This window comes from Penicillium manginii (genome assembly GCF_028828005.1).
Source record: "Penicillium manginii strain IBT 31320 chromosome Unknown utg000009l:1.0-3297300.0:1.0-3298630.0, whole genome shotgun sequence".
Classification (NCBI taxonomy): domain Eukaryota; kingdom Fungi; phylum Ascomycota; class Eurotiomycetes; order Eurotiales; family Aspergillaceae; genus Penicillium; species Penicillium manginii.
In genome coordinates this window covers 685,257-703,951 of record NW_026643110.1, presented here as the reverse complement: position 1 = coordinate 703,951, position 18,695 = coordinate 685,257, and the positions used below count along the sequence as shown (strand labels likewise).

At 49.3% G+C, this 18,695-nt stretch overlaps 7 protein-coding genes across 7 annotated transcripts; 3 read left to right on the top strand and 4 right to left on the bottom strand.

Moving 5' to 3' along the window:
* Window positions 1–1,198: 1,198 nt before the first annotated feature.
* Window positions 1,199–2,133, top strand: N7533_012034 (uncharacterized protein; the record flags this gene model as incomplete). Its single annotated transcript, XM_057108684.1, has 5 exons — window positions 1,199–1,253; window positions 1,310–1,391; window positions 1,462–1,704; window positions 1,754–1,959; window positions 2,012–2,133. 5 exons carry the CDS (start codon window positions 1,199–1,201, stop codon window positions 2,131–2,133), a joined length of 708 nt encoding a protein of 235 aa, XP_056953785.1.
* Window positions 2,134–2,660: 527 nt separating this feature from the next.
* Window positions 2,661–4,334, top strand: N7533_012033 (uncharacterized protein; the record flags this gene model as incomplete). Its single annotated transcript, XM_057108683.1, has 6 exons — window positions 2,661–2,774; window positions 2,837–3,004; window positions 3,064–3,196; window positions 3,245–3,460; window positions 3,530–4,257; window positions 4,308–4,334. 6 exons carry the CDS (start codon window positions 2,661–2,663, stop codon window positions 4,332–4,334), a joined length of 1,386 nt encoding a protein of 461 aa, XP_056953784.1.
* Window positions 4,335–4,403: 69 nt separating this feature from the next.
* N7533_012032 (uncharacterized protein) lies at window positions 4,404–5,657 on the bottom strand (the record flags this gene model as incomplete). Its single annotated transcript, XM_057108682.1, has 1 exon — window positions 4,404–5,657. The coding sequence occupies one exon, from the start codon at window positions 5,655–5,657 to the stop codon at window positions 4,404–4,406; it is 1,254 nt and encodes a 417-aa protein (XP_056953783.1).
* Window positions 5,658–6,087: 430 nt separating this feature from the next.
* N7533_012031 (putative MFS phosphate transporter) lies at window positions 6,088–8,297 on the bottom strand (the record flags this gene model as incomplete). Its single annotated transcript, XM_057108681.1, has 3 exons — window positions 6,088–7,523; window positions 7,594–7,736; window positions 7,801–8,297. 3 exons carry the CDS (start codon window positions 8,295–8,297, stop codon window positions 6,088–6,090), a joined length of 2,076 nt encoding a protein of 691 aa, XP_056953782.1.
* A 1,533-nt stretch (window positions 8,298–9,830) lies between these two features.
* On the bottom strand, window positions 9,831–10,304 carry N7533_012030 (uncharacterized protein; the record flags this gene model as incomplete). The annotated part of the gene is made up of 2 exons (XM_057108680.1): window positions 9,831–10,081; window positions 10,109–10,304. The coding sequence occupies 2 exons, from the start codon at window positions 10,302–10,304 to the stop codon at window positions 9,831–9,833; spliced, it is 447 nt and encodes a 148-aa protein (XP_056953781.1).
* Window positions 10,305–12,159: 1,855 nt separating this feature from the next.
* On the bottom strand, window positions 12,160–15,407 carry N7533_012029 (uncharacterized protein; the record flags this gene model as incomplete). The annotated part of the gene is made up of 3 exons (XM_057108679.1): window positions 12,160–12,209; window positions 12,518–15,000; window positions 15,052–15,407. Coding segments are annotated over 3 exons (2,841 nt in total). The 3' UTR covers window positions 12,160–12,207.
* Window positions 15,408–17,600: 2,193 nt separating this feature from the next.
* On the top strand, window positions 17,601–18,541 carry N7533_012028 (SUR7/PalI family protein; the record flags this gene model as incomplete). The annotated part of the gene is made up of 3 exons (XM_057108678.1): window positions 17,601–17,723; window positions 17,790–18,173; window positions 18,284–18,541. The coding sequence occupies 3 exons, from the start codon at window positions 17,601–17,603 to the stop codon at window positions 18,539–18,541; spliced, it is 765 nt and encodes a 254-aa protein (XP_056953779.1).
* Between the last annotated feature and the right edge of the window lie 154 nt (window positions 18,542–18,695).

Below are 18,695 nucleotides of genomic sequence, written 5' to 3'. Positions count from 1 at the left end.
GTAGGTAATTGTGCATGCGAGCGTGCGGGTAATGGGAAGGGGTCAATACCCTCCGCCCGCTAATAACGCCCAGAGCTGTATTTATATGGAACATTTCCAGAAAATTAAGGCACGCGACATCAATAGCTTTCTCAAGTAATCAATTTGTCTAATGAAGGAATTGGTCAGATTAAATGTATAGACTCCACAGGCTACCCCCTCGTAATCGTGTTCCTCATCTTGAGTTCTACGGGATTTGGTTAGCTTGGCCAGTTCATAAGTACTAGTCGCCAACTAGTCGCTTGAAGGACCCTGTTATGTACCCACGGAAGTTTTGCGACCAGCCTTGCACGTCCTGAGTTCGAATATTATTGCCAAACAATTTCTCTACTGCTCACGTTTCATGATTTCATAAAAAGAGGACTCCCGATGGACTCGTGAAGGATGTTTGCAAGCACTGCGGGTTGAGTCCCAATGCGGGACCGGGGCACACGAGCAACGAAATCTGCGGGAAACTGCCGATAAAAATGCTCTTCCAAAGTCGGGGCGCTTCAAGTTGGGGCAGTACAGTGGAGTTTGGGCCCACCAATGGGACCAATAAAAGGGGCGGTTCATATATTCGTCACTTTATGTAGATCTCTACGTCAGTCACCAACCAATACAGGGGTTCAAGGGTTGAACATGAACATTTGTTGATATACCTCAAGATGATTCTAGAATGCACCTAAAAAGCCGGCAAGTCTTCCGTTGGTCTTAGTTTGAGCTGTCAATGCTTCAACAAGCTGATACTGTTTTGCAATCTCCGTCCAAGGAGTAAGAATGAGTCTTGTTTTAGAGATGTGGGTCTTCAAATATGTCAGACATCCACCTTGTTGAGTTTGGAGTTTCGACTATTTCGTGGCCTTTCCCCTGAGTGGAAAGGGCGTAATCATGATCATTGGTCTGATTTTCACTGGAGTTTCACCTTTATGGCAATGGGATAAATCAGGAGGAGACAGGGCAACAACAGCATTTAAGCCGCCAACATTAAGATCGACACGTTCAGCCTGTTTGGGATGCAAGGGCTTCGCCTTACATTCTTTGCTTATTCATATGTGTCACGCTGTGCCCACCTTGTTGTTGATGTGCCCTGCTCAAATGCTCTGACTCGCGACGTCGAATCCAACACCACCCACCCAACGGAGTCCAGTCCGATGAGCCTCTAACCACACGTTGCAAGATGTCAAAACCACCCTTCTGGGCATTTCCCCTTGTCTCGGCATCCACGTGGCTAGGTACACAGTCTTTGCTTGATATTGAGCCCGTAAGAAACTTACTAATTGTTCCCCAGTGACGCTCGTCGGGCTACTGGGCCATTGGTTCCTGGTCGGCCAACCAAGATATGGCCGAATGGAGTTTGACCAAGCCGTTCCGTAAGTTCTTCTTTGACAGAGCGAACTATAATATAGGAAGATCTTCAAGTCATTGACAATGGATTGCCAGATTCATTTCTGATCTAGCAGCACAAAAACTATGGCCGTTTTTCCTGACCGGCTGTTTCATCACAACATTGTTCTTTAATATGTCCTTCTATCAATTCGTTCGAAGGAAGGAACACCACAGCAATATCTGCATCTACTTCTCTTTCATTATCACTATCATTGGAGGTCTCTCATTACTCATGATAGGCGTCTTCGACAATATTGATTTCAAACATCTTCATGATGTTTTTGTCACTGTATTCATGTGAGATCTCTTTCGATGGGGTAATATTGCCGTCATTAACGATTATCAGAGTTGGGTACTTGATCGGTGCGGCTACAATCTGCATAGATTATTTCTACTTAATGACCCTGTATGGGGCCGAACGGCGCATATTGTTCGCCAGCTTCTTCATCAAAATTTCCTTCATTATCATCGAGCTCGCTTTCATCTTACCATTTCGCATTATGGCGGGGATGCACCACGCAGAAAAGAATGCAGCCGCGATTCTCGAATGGAGTATGCCATCACTAAATCTGCTTATGTCTTGACTCGGCTAACTGGATACCAGCCACTGCTTTTATATTTACGGGATACATTCTATCATTCGCTGTTGACCTGATGGATGATGAGGATGATTATTACCATTCTTCACACAAGTACCATCAACTCGAAATGAGCACTGCATTTTAGGATCTGAGACCCTCTGGAAGGGCATTGTATATAGACTGATCTTGATTACGATTTCAACTCAAATATCTTCCCCGTCATATCGACGATTCATTCCAGTGGGTGTGTTGTGGGTACATATATCAGCTTTTCTTAAAATATTTACAGTGCGAAGACACTGCCCAGGTAGCAGAACTCGCGCCAGATCCTTGCGATGAACATTCATCTATGTTTCAGCGGCCGAAGTTGCATTTGCGATTGAGAATCCCCAACAATGGGCAGCTCCAGCACTTCAAATTATTAAAGTTGTTGATAATCGATTTATGTCAAAAATCAAATAATCCAGATAGATGAGAAGGATAAGAAAAGACAGTTAAGTCTTTGATTCGTCCTTAATGGATGTGAGGCTAATTTCGATGTATCCCTTTTTAGGCAAGAGTGCACCGCTTAGTAATAACCGCGTCCAGACGCGACGAGACGCGGTGACGAACCAAACCAGCAGGAGTGTTCCAATATCTCCAGTACCTTTCGTGGGACATATTGCATCGGCAATGACGAGCTTAACGTTATCCTTGGGCCCACCGGCTCTGGTCAAACTCCACGATGCCCTCACATGCCTTTCCAAGTTTAGCGACACCGTTGCCATCGAGGCAGAGCATAGTGTGGTATGTTTGGAACAATCTCCGAATTAACGAATGGCTTACTGACATATAGCGGCATTTTGAAGCTTCGACTCAGTGTTTTGAACAGTACGAAAACGGCATTTGCATCGTTTGTCTGTGAGAAGGATTCTTTCTTTGAGAGCTACTCGTTTCAGACGCGCGTAGATGGACGGGGACCGTATCAGACTCAAAGTCAGGGTCCGGAGCGGTTCTTTTGCCAGATTTTAATCAGGGTGAGTTAGTGAGACACATCCAGGCTGGCTATTCCGCACCGATACTCATCCCGGTACAGGCACTTCTTTCTATCTTCCGTGGCCGGGTCGATCGAAATAAGGACACGGCCGTTGAGCGCTGTGAGATGGAAATTCACGAAGATTCTAATCAAGCAGAGTGCAGATTGACTGTGAAGATGATCTGCGGCTTGGGTGAGCTCTCCCAGACCTCTCGAGTCCAACGAAAACTAAATATTTTAGGCGTAATAAAATCATATAAGCTCACCTACGAGCCGGCGGCGATTCAACACGCCGTGTTTGACAGAAGCAAGACAACAAATCAATGGACTGCCGATCCCCGATTCTTGAAGCAAATCATCGACCACTTCAGCATGTCAGCTGAGCAACTGGATATCTGCGCCGAAGCCGGTAAAGCCACATTCACAAGTTTTACAACGAAGATCACGGAAGGCAAAGGTACGGCAAGCGTTCGCTAAGTGATACCGGGGAGTATATTCGTTCTATCAAGAGCTAATAACATCACAGAGGTTCTCAAATATCCCGTCCACACATCAGTAGCCTGCGACAGAAAAGATTTCGAGGAATTCCTCATCGAAGAGAACATGCACATTGCCATAAACCTCAAAGATTTTAAAGCAGTTGTCGCGCACGCTGAAACGGCCAATGCTACCGTCACAGCACGCTACACCCTCCCTTGCAAGCCAATGCAACTCGCATATGAGTTCGAGGGCATCCGTGCTGAATTCACGGTCATGACTCGCGGCGAAGTTGACGGGGAGGAAGTATCGTCAGCGAGGGCGGTCATTCCGCAATTGTCACAGCGTCCAGCGACGGCACAAGCGGCCACGCCAGCGCCAATTTCTCTCAGAAGGAATGAGACGCCGCGGGTAGCGCCGAGTACTGAAATGCCCCCTCCGCCTGCGCGGGCGCGGTCCATTCGTCCGTTGAAGGGGGGCTCGACGCAGGAAAATCTTACGCCTAGGTCGACGATGGATCGGCCGTTGGCTTCTGCGTCGATGGACTTTGACAGTCTTTTCGTGCCGCAGGATGATGATAGGCAGTGGGATGAGATGAATGACGAGGATGAAGAGGAACCTCAAGACATCCTTGGGTGGGATGCATCAGGCCAGGAGACGTTTGAGCCTGTGTTGCGAGATATCGAGCCCGATTTCTCGAAGCCGGCTGCTTCCCGTAAGGAAAGTCGTAATAATAATGATGAAATGGGTCTCCCGCCGACACAGCGCATGTCCCAGGTATGGTTCGATTCCGTGTTTGGTTTCAGCCTCGTGCTAATGCAGAATAGGTCCGCGGCTTTGGTCTCTTCGACTGAAGGACAGTGTTGGTGGACACAAGCAAGTTATCCAAAATATGCCCTGTGCGCTGCGGCTTGCAGATGAAATCACTCCACGATCACCCAACTTGTCGCACATCCAGCACCAACCCCAACAACTCTCGCACCTGACACATCACCAGGAAGAGGGATCAAGTTATACTTCCCCGCGACATTCCCTCGGGCATCTGTGTCTGGTCCACAATTCCCATGCTCGCCCCAGCCAAACGTAGCCACATCACCATTCTCCAAGAGCGCAAGAACATGCTCACTACCAACGCCAATCTCACTCAGAGGCGGCAAATCTGGCGGAGGAAGTTGGCCACGATCATTGCGGCCCCAAGCAATAAGGGAACCCGCAGCGCGGGCATTCAGCGAATCGAACCCAATATCAGAATCAGAATGGCTGGAGGAAGCATGTACATAAATATCATGCCAGCTAGCCCCGATATCAATATACTCACTCCAGCCACCTCCACTCCCCTCAGCAGCAAAGCGTAAAGACTCAGGAATCCGCATAATCCCCCACCGATTCCCCTCATCACCAAGAATAACAAACTCACCCGCACTTCTCCGCCCAAGAATAACAGTAAATTCGCGCCCACAAACAGCACCCGTAGCGAGGAACGGAATGCCCTCGACCTTAGCAGGCCTCCAAACAATCTTCTCCTTCTTCAGCGACTCGCCCAATTGCCCCTTCCTTGATCCGCCCCAGCCATAAACCTCGCCACTCGAAAGGATAGCCACAGTATGACCCATCCCACTCGCTACCGAGACAACCGTCGTACGGGAAGGGGGGAAATCCGGAATCGAGAGCCCCGGTTCAACAAAGATCTGGGTCGGGCTCGGATTCGTTGCGACAAGATCGTTGCCTAATCCCAATTCACCCTTTGGCGTCGAGCCCAGGACAAAAACTTTATCTCCCGCGGATGAAACGAGGATACTTCCCTCCCACGTTGTGGAGATACATTTGAATGTATCGACATTCTCGGTAGTAACAGGGTCCGTGAGAATCAGCCGGCGAAAACGGAGGATGTTTTCTTCGATTTGCGATTCGCGCGCGTCTTGATCTTGATCTTTATCCTTATCCTGTGGGTTTTGGATCTGGGATGGTCCGCATCTTTTGTCCGTGTTGCATCCTGTAGCATGGACATGTCCTGAGTCCGTGAGGAGGAGAGTATGATTTCCCCCCGCGGCGATCTTTGTGATTTTGTCGGTTGGTGCGGGGGAGGTGAAGAGACATTCTGTTGGTGCGGAGACGTCTTCGGTGTGGCCGATGGCTAATTGGCCTGATCCGTTGGATCCAAAGGCGAATACTCTCATCTTCACTTCTGGGACCGCTTTGCTTGGAATGCGTACTGTATGTACTTGTTCGTGTTTGATATCGATGGCGGTGATAGTTTGGCCGGATCTATTTGACCGCCTTGGTGGCCGCCTTGGTCACTTGTGCTCTGCTGCCCAAGTGTACTGCGTTCAGGTTCTGTCTACAATTTAAAGAGAGGAACAGGTAAAATCTTAAGCGATAATTATCAAGCCAAAGCAATGATCATTCAGCCATGAATATGTAGGTATCAACATCTAATTACAAGCAGGCGACGACGGCCCGCATCATCATGCAATCCATGCAATGTCCAAAACGGAACAGCGACAACGCTCGGTCACTGGGGATATCCCAAAAATTTTGCAAGTCTCAAAAGAGAGCAAAGACCCAAACCCATAAGAAACAAAACGCCATGCAAATATATCAGCCCATTTATTGTGGGGCAGATTTCTCATTCGAGCTGGAGAAGTGCTCCTCCGTCCGCTCGCTGGTATCCATCCTTCCACCAGAGAGATTGTGCTCTCGCTCCTCGTCCGATTCCGCAGCCGGGGGCAGAACGAAGTTGTCGTGCTTAGCCGACTTCTCCATACCCTTAAACATGGGGCTAGTGCGGTGGAAATATGTGTGGACATGGCCCTCGAGCAGAGAGTCATCAGTGTCATCGAAGTTGGCCCCGTCATTCTTCTCGTTCTCGGTAACCTTCTGGGCCATAGCAGCCTCCCACTCAGCTCGGTATTCCTCGACCTTTTGCTGGTAGTCCAGCTCGGCGTCGTAGAAACGGCCCTTGCGCAAAATGAAGCGCTCGTACCAGGATAGATGCTTGGGGTGCACAGCCGCCCCGTGGTAGTCCTCTTCGCGACCTTGACGGAGGAATTGCCAGCGGCGTTCTTGCTCCTTGAGATCCAGACCAGTGGTATCAGGCAGGAAAGCCAGAGTCAGAACAACACCGGCCAGACCGAACCAGGGAACGACGTAGAACTTGGTCTGAGTGTCGATGTAGTTGTAGAGCACGGAGGCCAGGAGGGCGCCGCTCTTACCGGCCGCAGCGGAGAGACCGTGGGCGGTGGCACGAATAGGAGTCGGGAAGACCTCGGCGGCAACCAGGAACGACACGCAGTTGGGGCCAAACTGGTTGAAAAAGGAGCTGAGGAAGTACATAGCCTGGAAAGACTTGATGTTCTCAGGGCGAGTGTAGTACTCGTAGTGGAAGCCAGGAACAACGAAGAGAATGAAACACATCAAGAAACCAACAGTTTGCATCCACTTACGGCCGTACAGCTTGTTGTCAATGAAGAAGGAAGCCATATAATAGCCAACCAGAGAAACACCAACATTGACCAAATTCCACAACCAAGTGGGCATCACGGAGCTAGAGCCAGGGCTAAGAACTCCGATAAACTCACTCTGGAAGAGCTTGTTTCCGTAGAAGAAGACATCGTTGGCGAACCAACCACCGGCAGTGGCGATAAGACGAGGACCGAAGTACTTGAAAGTGAGACGCAGAGAGTCGACATCGTATCCAGTAACAGATGCCTTCTTCTTAGCAGCAGCAAGTTGCTTGCTAGCGGCCTTCATGTGGTAGGCACGGTAGTAAACAAGCCACAGGGTTCCGACGGCGGGGAGAGCAAAGGAGATACGGTAGGTCCACTGGGTGGAAACGGCCGAATAAGGGTTGTTGCCACTGCCGTGGTGGAAGCAAAGCAACAGGATAATCAGAAGGACCTGGTTGAAGAATTGGCCCCAGCCCTGCATGAGGAAAGCACTGGTAACCTTGCGGCCACGATGGAGGCGATCATCCTTGGTTGAGATCTTTCCAGAGCCAACAGCGTTTTCCATACCGCTGGTGGCAGTCATGGGGTACTCGCCGCCTATGTAATGTTAACTTCGCAGCTCGCCATGTGGCTACCTTCTGGAAGGTTGGGAAAGAATAGAACGTACCAACGCCGACACTGTAGAAGAAGAGGGACCAGGCATAGCAAATTACCCAGCCGTTCTGGGTGACACCCCAGGCGGCGGTCAACATGATCAAACCGATAAACATGATGGTCGCATCCTGAATCAGACCCCAACGACGGCCAATCCTGTATTGAAATTAGCATGGGAATCCTTCCATTCTGGTTCTCCGGCTCTGCAGTAGAAACTTACCAGTCACCAATGAAGCCAACCAAAATCTGGCCAACGATGATACCAATGATTTCCAAATAGTCGACAGCATTCAACCATTGCTTATCGCAGATCAAGTTGTCTTTCCAGCACTCGGGAAAAGTCTTTTGGAAGAGCGGCTTGATATTACCGATGGAGAACAGCACGTAACCCTCGAGACCAAGACCGGCACCGGGGATAACCATGTTGCGGAAGTAGTAAGAAATGGGGGAGAGAGGGTCCTCCTTCATCATGTCCCAGATGCCGCTCAGCTCGCGACGGGCTTCGCCAGCATCATATGAGCTGACAAACTTGATCTTCTGGCCTAAGGGCATATCGGCCCAGTAGACACCCTCGGGACTGTAGCTGTCCTCGGGACGAATCAAGCTGTCGAAAGCACCCTTTTCATTGACATCCATATCCAGATCCATCAGCGGGTTGTGTCGAGGTGTGGCGGACAAATCAGGCCCATGAGGGGCAAGAGGACTGAAGTCAGCCATGACGAATTGACTTCCGGGGAAGCTGGCTGTGTGGAGGAAGGTCGAGTGAAGATCTCACGAAGGGAGGGGAGAGGAGGAAGGTAAGGTCGCGAGACCACGAAGGTGTGTGAGGCGTAGCTATCGGGACGAAAAGGTTGGGAAGGTGGGAGTGGACTTTTTTTTATATAAAGTAGAAAGAGGAAAGACCGGGAGGGCCGGGGGCGAGCGAGGACTTGCGCCGAGAAATATCGGTGTTAAGCAGGAGTGGCAAGCTCCACCGGACTTTTTTTTCTTTTTCCCTTTTCCATTTTAGACGAGACTTTCGCAGCATGAGCACGAGAGTCGGGGAACGAAGACGAAAACAGCAGCGGCGGAGTGGGGCGAAACGAGAAAAATGGAAAAGTAAAGATGGATCCGATGGAAATTATGGGGCGACCGCCAGCCAATGACTTTTGCACGTGGTGGCAGAATTGCTAGCAGCCTCCTTCACTCTGCGTAGACTCTGCATAAATCTGTGTGTATTCCCTCCCGCCTTCTTACCGCCTGCCCAATTGGGGACCGCCCAGATCTGCGGGTGTGGATCCTTTCGCTCACACAAACCCAACCTGCGTCAAGGTGCCCCCGCTAATCCCACCTTCACATCCTGCTGTCGCGTGCGCTATAGCCGGTCCGGTCTTAGGTCCTTGTACTGATGCCCTGCCCAGCATTGAGGACATCTGCCAAGGCAACTGCCAACTCTCGTCCAATTCAGAGCTCATTACGGAGTACAGCACACAGCACACACTATAGAGTCTTCTACTGACTGACACTAGCATCCTCACGCAGCTTTGCCAAGACCAGACATCATGGATCGCCCTTCTACCTCATCCAAATGGGTATCGCCCGGGGAATCATACGTTTATCGCCCGTCTATCAACGTCTTTGCCCCGAGGGCCAGAGGGGTCCAAGTCCAGATTCAAGCCGTGCCAGTCGTGTGGCCCAATCTCAAGTTTGACGTACCACCTCCGGTCCCCGCTATAAACTATGGACAGCCTTTCAATCACCAAGACTATCCTCCATATGGAAATCATCACCTTGCGGTGTCAATGCATCCTCTTTTGGATCAATGCACGCGAGCAGAGTGGGGGATGACGGTTTAACTCGGCGCTAACTGATATCCGGGGTCAGCGCCCCGATGATTGGACACCATCTATATCGCCCATGGACCAACCACAGGCCCCGCTGAGAGCACATGGCTCTGTCCGGACCTGACGTCGTCCGCCCTTGTCAACCCCGAACCCAAAAGTTCCTTGGAATTCACCATCGATCAGTCTGGCTCGCATGGGTCAAACACGAAACACGAGGTCTGTCGGAAGCACGTGTCCATCATATTGGTTCACCCGGTCTTGTCGCATGCTGCGGATGCTGCATAATCGCTGCATACTTCGGGTGGCTGCCCCGGTTGCCCTATAGTCGATGATTCAATGTGATGCTTGCCATTGCTTGTCATTGCATGCACATTGCTTGACAGTGCTTGTCAGTGCTTGCCTCTCTCGCTAGGAACTCCCAAGACCGTCAAGCATTTCCAAGAAAACATCTGGCAGCATCCTGGCATCGCCGCAATGCTTGGATCCAACCGGGATTCGAGGCGAGGCGACCAGGCTCCGGCAATTGGGATGCTAACACGAAACTAACAACAGGATCATCCCATCTCATCTTACCACACAGCCGATCCTCTACCTTCGACACGTCTTGAACGAGCTCTCGTATCCACCGAGGGAACTGCTGCAGGGCACCGGCGCATGACACGCCTCCCGTTGCATTGACTTTACGCCGTCATTTAAGGGGCATACCGTGGAGAGCTAGGACGATCAGCCCGAGAGCCACATCTGCGCCTTCCCGATCCTCCGTCGACGATGGTGCAGCGATCTGCCGGCCAATTGATGCAAAGGAGCGGCGCCATGCCCAGTTTGTCTCGTTCTTGAAACTTGCCAGCTCAGCCCGAGGGATGCGCCAGCGGCAGAGGCTGGGCGCCTTCCAGAAGGACATTGGGCTTCTAGAAGGCTGCCTTGTCTGGAATGTCTCAGCTGGACTCACGAACCGTTCGCATATGACGGTAAGTCTGGACCATTCGCGATGGAATCGACCTGTGAGCCTTGCTTCGCTGATGAGCACGAGGCTAGAGCCGACGATCCTATTCAGCCCCTAGCCCTTTTCTATTTCAAATCCATGTACACTCCTCCGTAGTATCCCTTGTATTTTTTTAGTGTATAATCCGATTCCGGTGACTGGTAACTCGGGGCCAAGACTAGACTTGGCGCGCTATCGAACCGGCGTTCCCGAGCTGGCAATCCCAATCCCTTTCCAGATGTGATGATGTCGAAGGCTTCTTCTACCCCATGAGTAGAAATTGCGGATCATTCGAACTCTTCCCAGCGGTCAAGCCCACCAGTTGTAGACAAATAGCCGATAAATATTTCATTATACAGCCAATAGAGGCAGCGGAATGGTATCTCATTTTCAAAAGCTGTTCTAAAGTTCGGCTATAATGAATATTAAAAAAAAGTTAACACTCCGGTTCACGCTCTTTAGCTTTGCTTCTTTATCAATATTAGGCTTCTGGCCACTGGCATGCACCAATAACTTGAATTTGTGCTTGAGCTAGGAGTTGTCATAAATTGGTACTCCATACTAGCAGAATGAATATGTCTCATTAGTGCCCATGTGGTTCCATATCCGAGCCTGGCCCTAGCTCAAAATGCCTCACTCATTCTCTCATTCATCATGAGACACCTACCTATGTACAACAAGATCAATTCAGGCGATACCTATTAGGGATAGGATATTTCATAAGTGCATAGTACTAGTTATTTAAATGCAAGACATTGTATACTGGTCGCGAGTGAATGTTATTACTTCGGGTTCTAGTAAACTCGCAATACACTAAAAGGCTAATGCCTCCATCAGTGCCAGACCTTTGAGGCGCGGAAATGGGGCAATATGATGTACTGCAAAATGCCCGCCGTATGTGCTTAATCTGCAGAGCCAGCTGAAGATGATTCAGGGCTTCCTTTTTAGTGAATGTGTCGCGCTCTAGGACTCGGAAAGACTCGTGATTCTTTCATTACATACGGTGGCTATTTGCAAATGCCACTTACAAGAATGTTACTAGTATTAGTTAGTTAGTAGTAGTGGTCTACATACTAGTACTATGTTCGTTTCCCCGCGACTACCGTAAATGTCTCCCAGAATCCTCGTCCCACAGTCTAATATTTAGCATTTTGCTTGACTATGGTGTTTTATTTCGGGTTCTCAGCAGTAAAAGAAATACAAGGGAAAAAAAAAAGCAAAACATACAACAGCAGGGATTCGCATGTGGTCACCCACCATACTACTAACCTGCCGGCGTGTGGCTTAAGTACGGCTGAGCGGACGGGAAGCCCTGTTCTCCACACCCTATGGTCGTATGTACTAGATATTGCAGCGTAGGGGTATATATAGAAACATAAGAGGGGTAAGCGCCGCTTCAGTGTCGCGCGACCTGGGAGAATCATACTCCGTAAAGTCACCATTAACGTCTTGAGTGTTTGACTACCTAATGAAGTGGGGAAGTGGGACTTTACTCCATACAGGTTACTTTGGAGCGTAGGAGCCACACACAGAGAGGAGACAGAGGTTATAAAGAAGAACTTGAAGGTGTCTGGGTTGCTCTCATCATGGTAAACGGGCATTATATACGGAATACATTTCCAGGTCATATAGTCCCGCTTGATAGACAATATATCACATTCCAAGGTTTCGCTTTGTATTCTCTCTCTGCAGTCCCGCCCCACCACGCGAGGTAATACCTAGTGTAATGGGGATTCTCGCTCTTCAACAGGCAGAGATCCCGTGACGTAGCACCTCAGCAATAATATGCCCACTCTGGTGGTGAGATATGTAGCGCGCGCAGTTCTAGTTTTGAGAAATTACCAATCTCTTCCTATTCATGAATCAACCCCTGCTTCGTACAAGGACTGCTATCTGATCTACTGAGAGATGAAGCTCCATTAGTTCAGTACTGGGAACAAGCTTATCTGCCTGGCCAATACAACTCATTAATCACTCCAAGCACCCTACGGGTGTAGTGGTTTTGTTTCCTGCGATCGACCCGTCTGCTCACGCAGACAGCCAGCGTGCGATCCCCATCTTTCACTAGGTACTATTCTTCTGTATACTACTACCTAGTCAGTTAAGCCCTGAAGCTCTGTTCTATTTCTTACAAATAAGGCGCTTAAGTTCTTCCAGCTCCACCGCAAAATATGTGTCGGCCAACACCTCCATAATGACAACCGTCGTTACTTCCGGGTCCCAGGGATCTGCCGCAACAACAGCATCAATATCCGCACTGCCTCTCACAAAAAGCCGCACGATCTCCGCCCAACGCGTAATGCCGTTTGGGTCGGTGTCAAAGTATCCTATCAGGCGCCGTCGGTGCGCATCTCGGAGATGCCGCAAAAGGCTCACCCACGAGGTCATAGGAGCCTTGGTTTCGAAATCAATGTACCCGTGGTTTGGGCCCGGGTTAATAGGATGACGCCGTTCGAGAAGATTGTGTATCATGTTGGGATCTGACAGCGGGTAAATGGATCTCTCTCGTGAGCATAGAAATTCGGTCGCATACGTGAGAAGAGGAGTGGCTTTTTCGTCAAAGGTCGGCATCCTGTTGCCGGGAACGTCGTGGTTGCCCTGCGAAATCCATGCGTCTAATTCTTCGGAAACGTAGGTAGTTAAACCGAATTTCGTGGCTAAGCATAAGAAAGGATGCCATATTGGTGGTGCCTTTTTTCGAACGTGAAAGAATCCAAACGCTTTGGCAGCCCAATGGTCGTTCGGATCCGCATTAGTATCCCACAGCCACGAGAGAGTTTTGTTGAGTTGATTCAAAAAGCAGCGTTGCATCTTCTCAGTGTCATCAATGATGTATCTGGAATGAGTCATTGCGAGAGTCACGTCTGGCCACCACTCATTAAACCGTCGGTGATGCTCAATTTCTTCCATCGGTCTCTTGAACCGGAGCACATGTGATCGTAAAAGCCGCAAATGAGGATCGAAGCCAGCTGATATTCTCTGCTCAAGTCGTCTACGAACATGGCCGACTCGCAGCCAATCGCGTACTGTACGATGGATGAAGGTGACTTTTGTGTCCGCCAGTTGGCGTATAGATGCACTGTCCCCTTCAAGTTCGACATTGTCCGAAAATTTGAGAGTAGGCCGGTGATTTTGACTCTGCCTCCCTTGAAGACTCAATAGTCCAGCAAATCGTTGATGCATGCACTCTATTGTATCATTGCAGCGTTCACGGATAAAGGCGTCGGGCACCTGCGCCAAGTCCCCGTCCGTGGCATAGTCGTCATCACCTCGTTCCAAAGCAAAGGTCAGCTCCCACACCGTGAGAGAGCTCGCTGATGTATCATTGACAAATTCTGCCACAGTCTCTCGCGCTTCAATGAGCAGGAGAAAAGTTGCCGTCCCAGCGATTTGGGTATCGGTTTGATCTTGAAGCAAAAACTTTTCGTACAAACCGTCCAACTCTGCTGGAAGTTGATCCAACCGGTCTCGCAACCCAGGTAGATATTTTTTAGGGTCAAAACCTTTCAAGATATCATTCAAAGCCAGCTTGATCCATAGGAAAACTCCGTCTGCCCTGTCAACTATCGCCTGACACAATGCCTCCGTCTCTTGTGCCTTATTTCTAAGAATACGACGAACAACAGCATTTTCTCTTAGCCTGTCGATTGCGTATTGGTGGAGATCAGGTTGTGTGATTTCTTGTAGTTTGACACTAGGCCCCGTGGTTTGGAAGGCTGCTTCAAACGTGTTCCAGGGGCGCGAAGAGAGACAAATTTTGACGCTGCCATCAAGGCTGTATTTCTTGAAGAAATTTGTGAGTTCCTGGTGATCTTCCTCAAATTCATCGAGGCCATCAATGAAAATACAGATTTTCATTTCCGAAAGTGCTGCACCCATGAACAGTTGGAAGGCCTCCAAAAGCTCATCTATATCCAATTCGAGATGGAGCGCGATTCTCTCCTTGGAGGTCATGGTACGGATTTTGGTCCAAAGATTAGGGAACGTGCGAGGGATGAGATGTGGATTGACCGAGAGAAACTGATACAAAAGAGATCTGAGGAGTCCGCTCTTTGACCGCTGCTCTTTGCTCCCACTAGCCCATGAGAAAAATCCTGCGGTTGAAAGGGGCAAGGCACCTGCCCACTTTCGAGATAATGCATGTGTGGCTGGATGTTCGTATAGATATTTCATGAGTGTCGACTTTCCTGACCCCGGCTTGCCTGTCATCCAGAATATGGGACCGTAGTTGTTAGTTTCGAGCCATGCAGAAAAGTCGTGACGAAACTCATTTTCGACCTTCCCCTGACGGCCGTCCGCACCGAAAATCCATTCGAACGTCTTCCCGTGTGATTTAGCGACGTTTTTCTCCCTGTCATGCATGTCTTTGAACGCCAAATTTTCGAGAATGAATTCGTTTAGGAGGTCCACTGGAGCACTTTTAGGCTCTGAACTGGACACAAGCACCCTCACATCTATGGCTAAGCTCTCTGGGACAGGGCTGAAAGTACTCGTGGAAGATTGCGACTCGCAGGAGATTTGTTTCTCAAATTGACGCTTGTCATCCCTGAATAGTTGATGTTTTCGGGGCGTGGTGGACCTGAAGCACGGGAAAGCTCGTTCATCTCGGAGGACGCTGCAGGATGCGAGTAAGTATGAGAATTTCCACGCTGGAGAATCAACTTACTCGGATCCGGGATTAATGGCCTTGTATCGGCGCATCAAGGCGACAAGCCGTATTGCAAGAGCTTCGATGGCATCTTGTGTCCATATTTCACGGGGATCGACAAACTCCTTGGCACGATCAAGACGAATCACAAGATCGCGTCCCACTTTCAAACAAGCATTATTAAGAGCTGAAACTTCATCTTTTAAGACCACTCTCGTGTTTAGTAGCGACTGGACGGTATGGTGGAGCTCTGTTGACATTGCGGTAAGATAACCTTTGTCTGCAGACTGCTGTCGAGCATCCTCGCCGTGAATCGCCCATGCCGCCTGGCATATGGCAGCAGACGCTTTTAGGAACTGGCAGGTAGCATCCATGGTAGCATCAGCTCTTTTAGAGACGCGAGTGAACGAAAAGGGTCATCTTTTAGAAACTGAAGGCTGTGTGATGAGGTGACCTTGTTTTACCCACTCAAACACGCCCGAGGACGGGGCTCAACTCCGCGGGCGGCAGGGCTCAACTCCTGGCTCAGCTCCGACTTGCCTAAACTCACCGAACTAAAAGACGCTACCAGGACTGGAAAAGGTGCGATTTTACAGTACTCACAGCGTCCCTTCTTCGCAACCACCCAGAAGATGCTGTACAATTCAATGTTGAGGGATCGACTCTTCGAGCTCTAGCCTTGTACCTAGGTAGACACCGAGAAAACAGGGAATAATCGATTGGTGCATGCCATGTTTCGTAGTTTTTTCTTACCAAAAGATATCGCCAGTATCCGCACTACCACATCAATTTTTCCCACCGTTCGCCAAGTATTCATTTGAGGTACTGCTAAATTGACTGGCCGCATTTGTCCCGCTCACATTTTTATTCACCGAATGAGTTGTGAAAAGGACAGGATATGGGATTGCCCTCCCTGGTCTATGCGTGAGTGCAATTCTTCTGACCCATGTAAGCTCAACGCAAAACCATTATTTGGACATTGTTATCTTCGATCTCTACTAAGCTAATAAATAAAAGGTTCCGAGCAAGTATATTTTCATTCGGATTTTGCGAGGCTCAGCCCATCTTACTAAAAATTCACTTGTGCATTGGATTGCGTGGCTCGGTTCTACTTTCAGTGTCTCCATTGTTGCGTCCGTGATCGCTAGTAGGATTCCGGTATTTGATAGCCTTGTGTCTCTTATTGGCGCCATGCTTGATACATTCCTTTCTTTCCATCCTATGGCCTGCATGTGGTTATACGATAATTGGAAGACAGGCGAATCTAAGCAAACGTACAATTGGCGTTTGATGGTTTTGTGGTGCGCGTTTGTACCTGTTTCTGGCACATTTCTAGTGATAGCGGGGACTTATGGTTCAATTCTTGGGTTTATTGATTCTTATCAAGGAGGGGGCTCCTGGTCTTGCGCTGACAACTCTAATTCTACTTAGGTGTGTTCATGGCTATTCCAGAGGGACTCTCTCGGTGAAAGTACTCCACTTTAGTTTATCATATGCGTTCTTTTGCCGCCAAAAACAAATTTCAATGTCAGGCAGCATGATGCAGTAACTAGGATCCTCAAACTCGGCTGTAACAGAGAAGAGACCGGTAGCGGTATCAAGGTTGATAGCGGTTACTAGCTACTACATTTTGATCATACCGGTCTCAAGCAACACAGGGGTCGTACAGTGTATGTCCTATTATCTTGGGTTTGATGAGGAACAAAATCATATGAGACATGCTCTGAATTGTTAGAATCAATAGATCTTTATAGGTAGAATAACTTCGCTGAGGGGATGGCAGAGTGTTGTAAAGAACACTAGTAATTTCATGATGCTGTAACCAACATCGGGTAAAATGACTGGCGCGAACTACTACCAATGCCTCAAATCATAAGCCATAACTGTCTAATCCAGTCCTAATTCCATTTATAAGGCTACAAAATAATTATCTTTGATCTTTTGCAGATAGTGAACATCCACTTCAATTCCCGAGCTAGACCCGCGAAATTTGGCGTGGCTGGGCCAGCATTCCTGAGAGCGGCGGGTAAAAAGTCGACACGCCCAAGCATCCGATCTCCCCTACAATAGGCATTGACGAGTGCCGATCCTTGCAAGATAAGCAAGATAAGGGTCTTGACTCTTGATTTAGACCATTTGCCCAGGCGGTCGTACATGCCATCGGGGATTTTCCCCTCGTGACAGGCTTGGTCGAGAAGTGTGCCTGGATGCCGCCCTTGCCAGTGAGTTCCGATCAGCCCTCGATCGGAATGAGGGCTTCAAGGTGAAAAATCTCCGACCGTTTGCTGGCGTATATAAGTAATTAGACTGGGAAGCTGAGATCGGCTCTCGGAAAATGACTATGTGGATAAGAAGTTTCTTAATCTTAATCTGGTGAGGATCCGGGCTTCATTTCACTTTGCTACTACGATGATCGGCTCAAGACTAATCGATTTCTTTTCTCATGATTAGATCCATCCGTTTTGGAATCGACCTGATCGATCCATCGGCTGTATACAACCGATCCACTGTGGATAACGTCTCGATTGCTTCGATTACCCGACTTCTCGTCGGATATACTAGCTACTATGAAGGTCGACTTTAAGAAAATCTTCCCCGCATTGACGGCATTCATCGCATTCATCCTCACATTGTGCTGTCTATTTGCCGGGACACAGCAAAACCTTCTCGATGGCGCCGACCTTCTTACGGTACGTCTACTGGCCCATCACAAGACTTTGTGTTGCGTAGTGCTAATCCTTCAATTTGTGTTGTAGCTCTATACCCCCGAAGGCGGCACCGATAGCAAAGCCAATTCCTTCTATTCCGTTCACGTTATGTCATTTTGCCAAGGCACCTTGGAGATACTCGAGCCGGGGAGCTCTGGCAGCGCACGCAATGTGACAGAGTGCTCGAACCGCAAGCTCTTGTTCGCCTTTGATCCTACAGAAGAATGGGACCATGGGGTTTCACATGGCCCGAATCTAGAATGGCCCCGAGTGATCAGCGACGACTTCCACGCTTTCCGTATGACGACTCGATCGATGGCAGTGATGTACATGATTGGCGTTGGGGCGATTGGGTCTGCACTGGTCGCGCGAGTTGTCTCACTCATCGCCCCGAGGAGACAACAAGGACTGTTTGAATTCGGATTCCTGGTGGTAAGTACATCTAGTCCATGCTGCTGCTTGACCGCCGATCCTTCCCTTCTCCTGGGAAGGATAAGCACAGCACAAGCAAATAAGCAATCCGCTAATACCCTGTCGATCAGTTTGGGGCTCTAAGTATCAGCATCGCCTCGATCATTGCGACGGTGATCGCATTTGAATTTGTCGACCTTATCAACGCGCACGGCGATGGATCCAACGTGTCAGCCAAATATGGCGACAAATTCCTTGGCATGACTTGGGCATCAGCCGGGTTGCTATTGGTTGGCAGTATCAGCAGTTTCATCAACGTATTTGTCCGAGGCATGCAACCTGAGCCGGTGCCTGCTTCGAAGGACGAGGAAGAGGGGGACTCGGACTAGAAAAGGGGAGGGAGAAAGGAGGGGCAACTTTCGGCATTGAACAGATTCGGACTGAACAAAGGAGGGGTTGAGAGGGACTGCGCTGGGCCCAAAAACGCTTGAGCGCGGCACGGACAGACATCGGGGAAACCCGTGCCAGTGATTTTTATTTTTC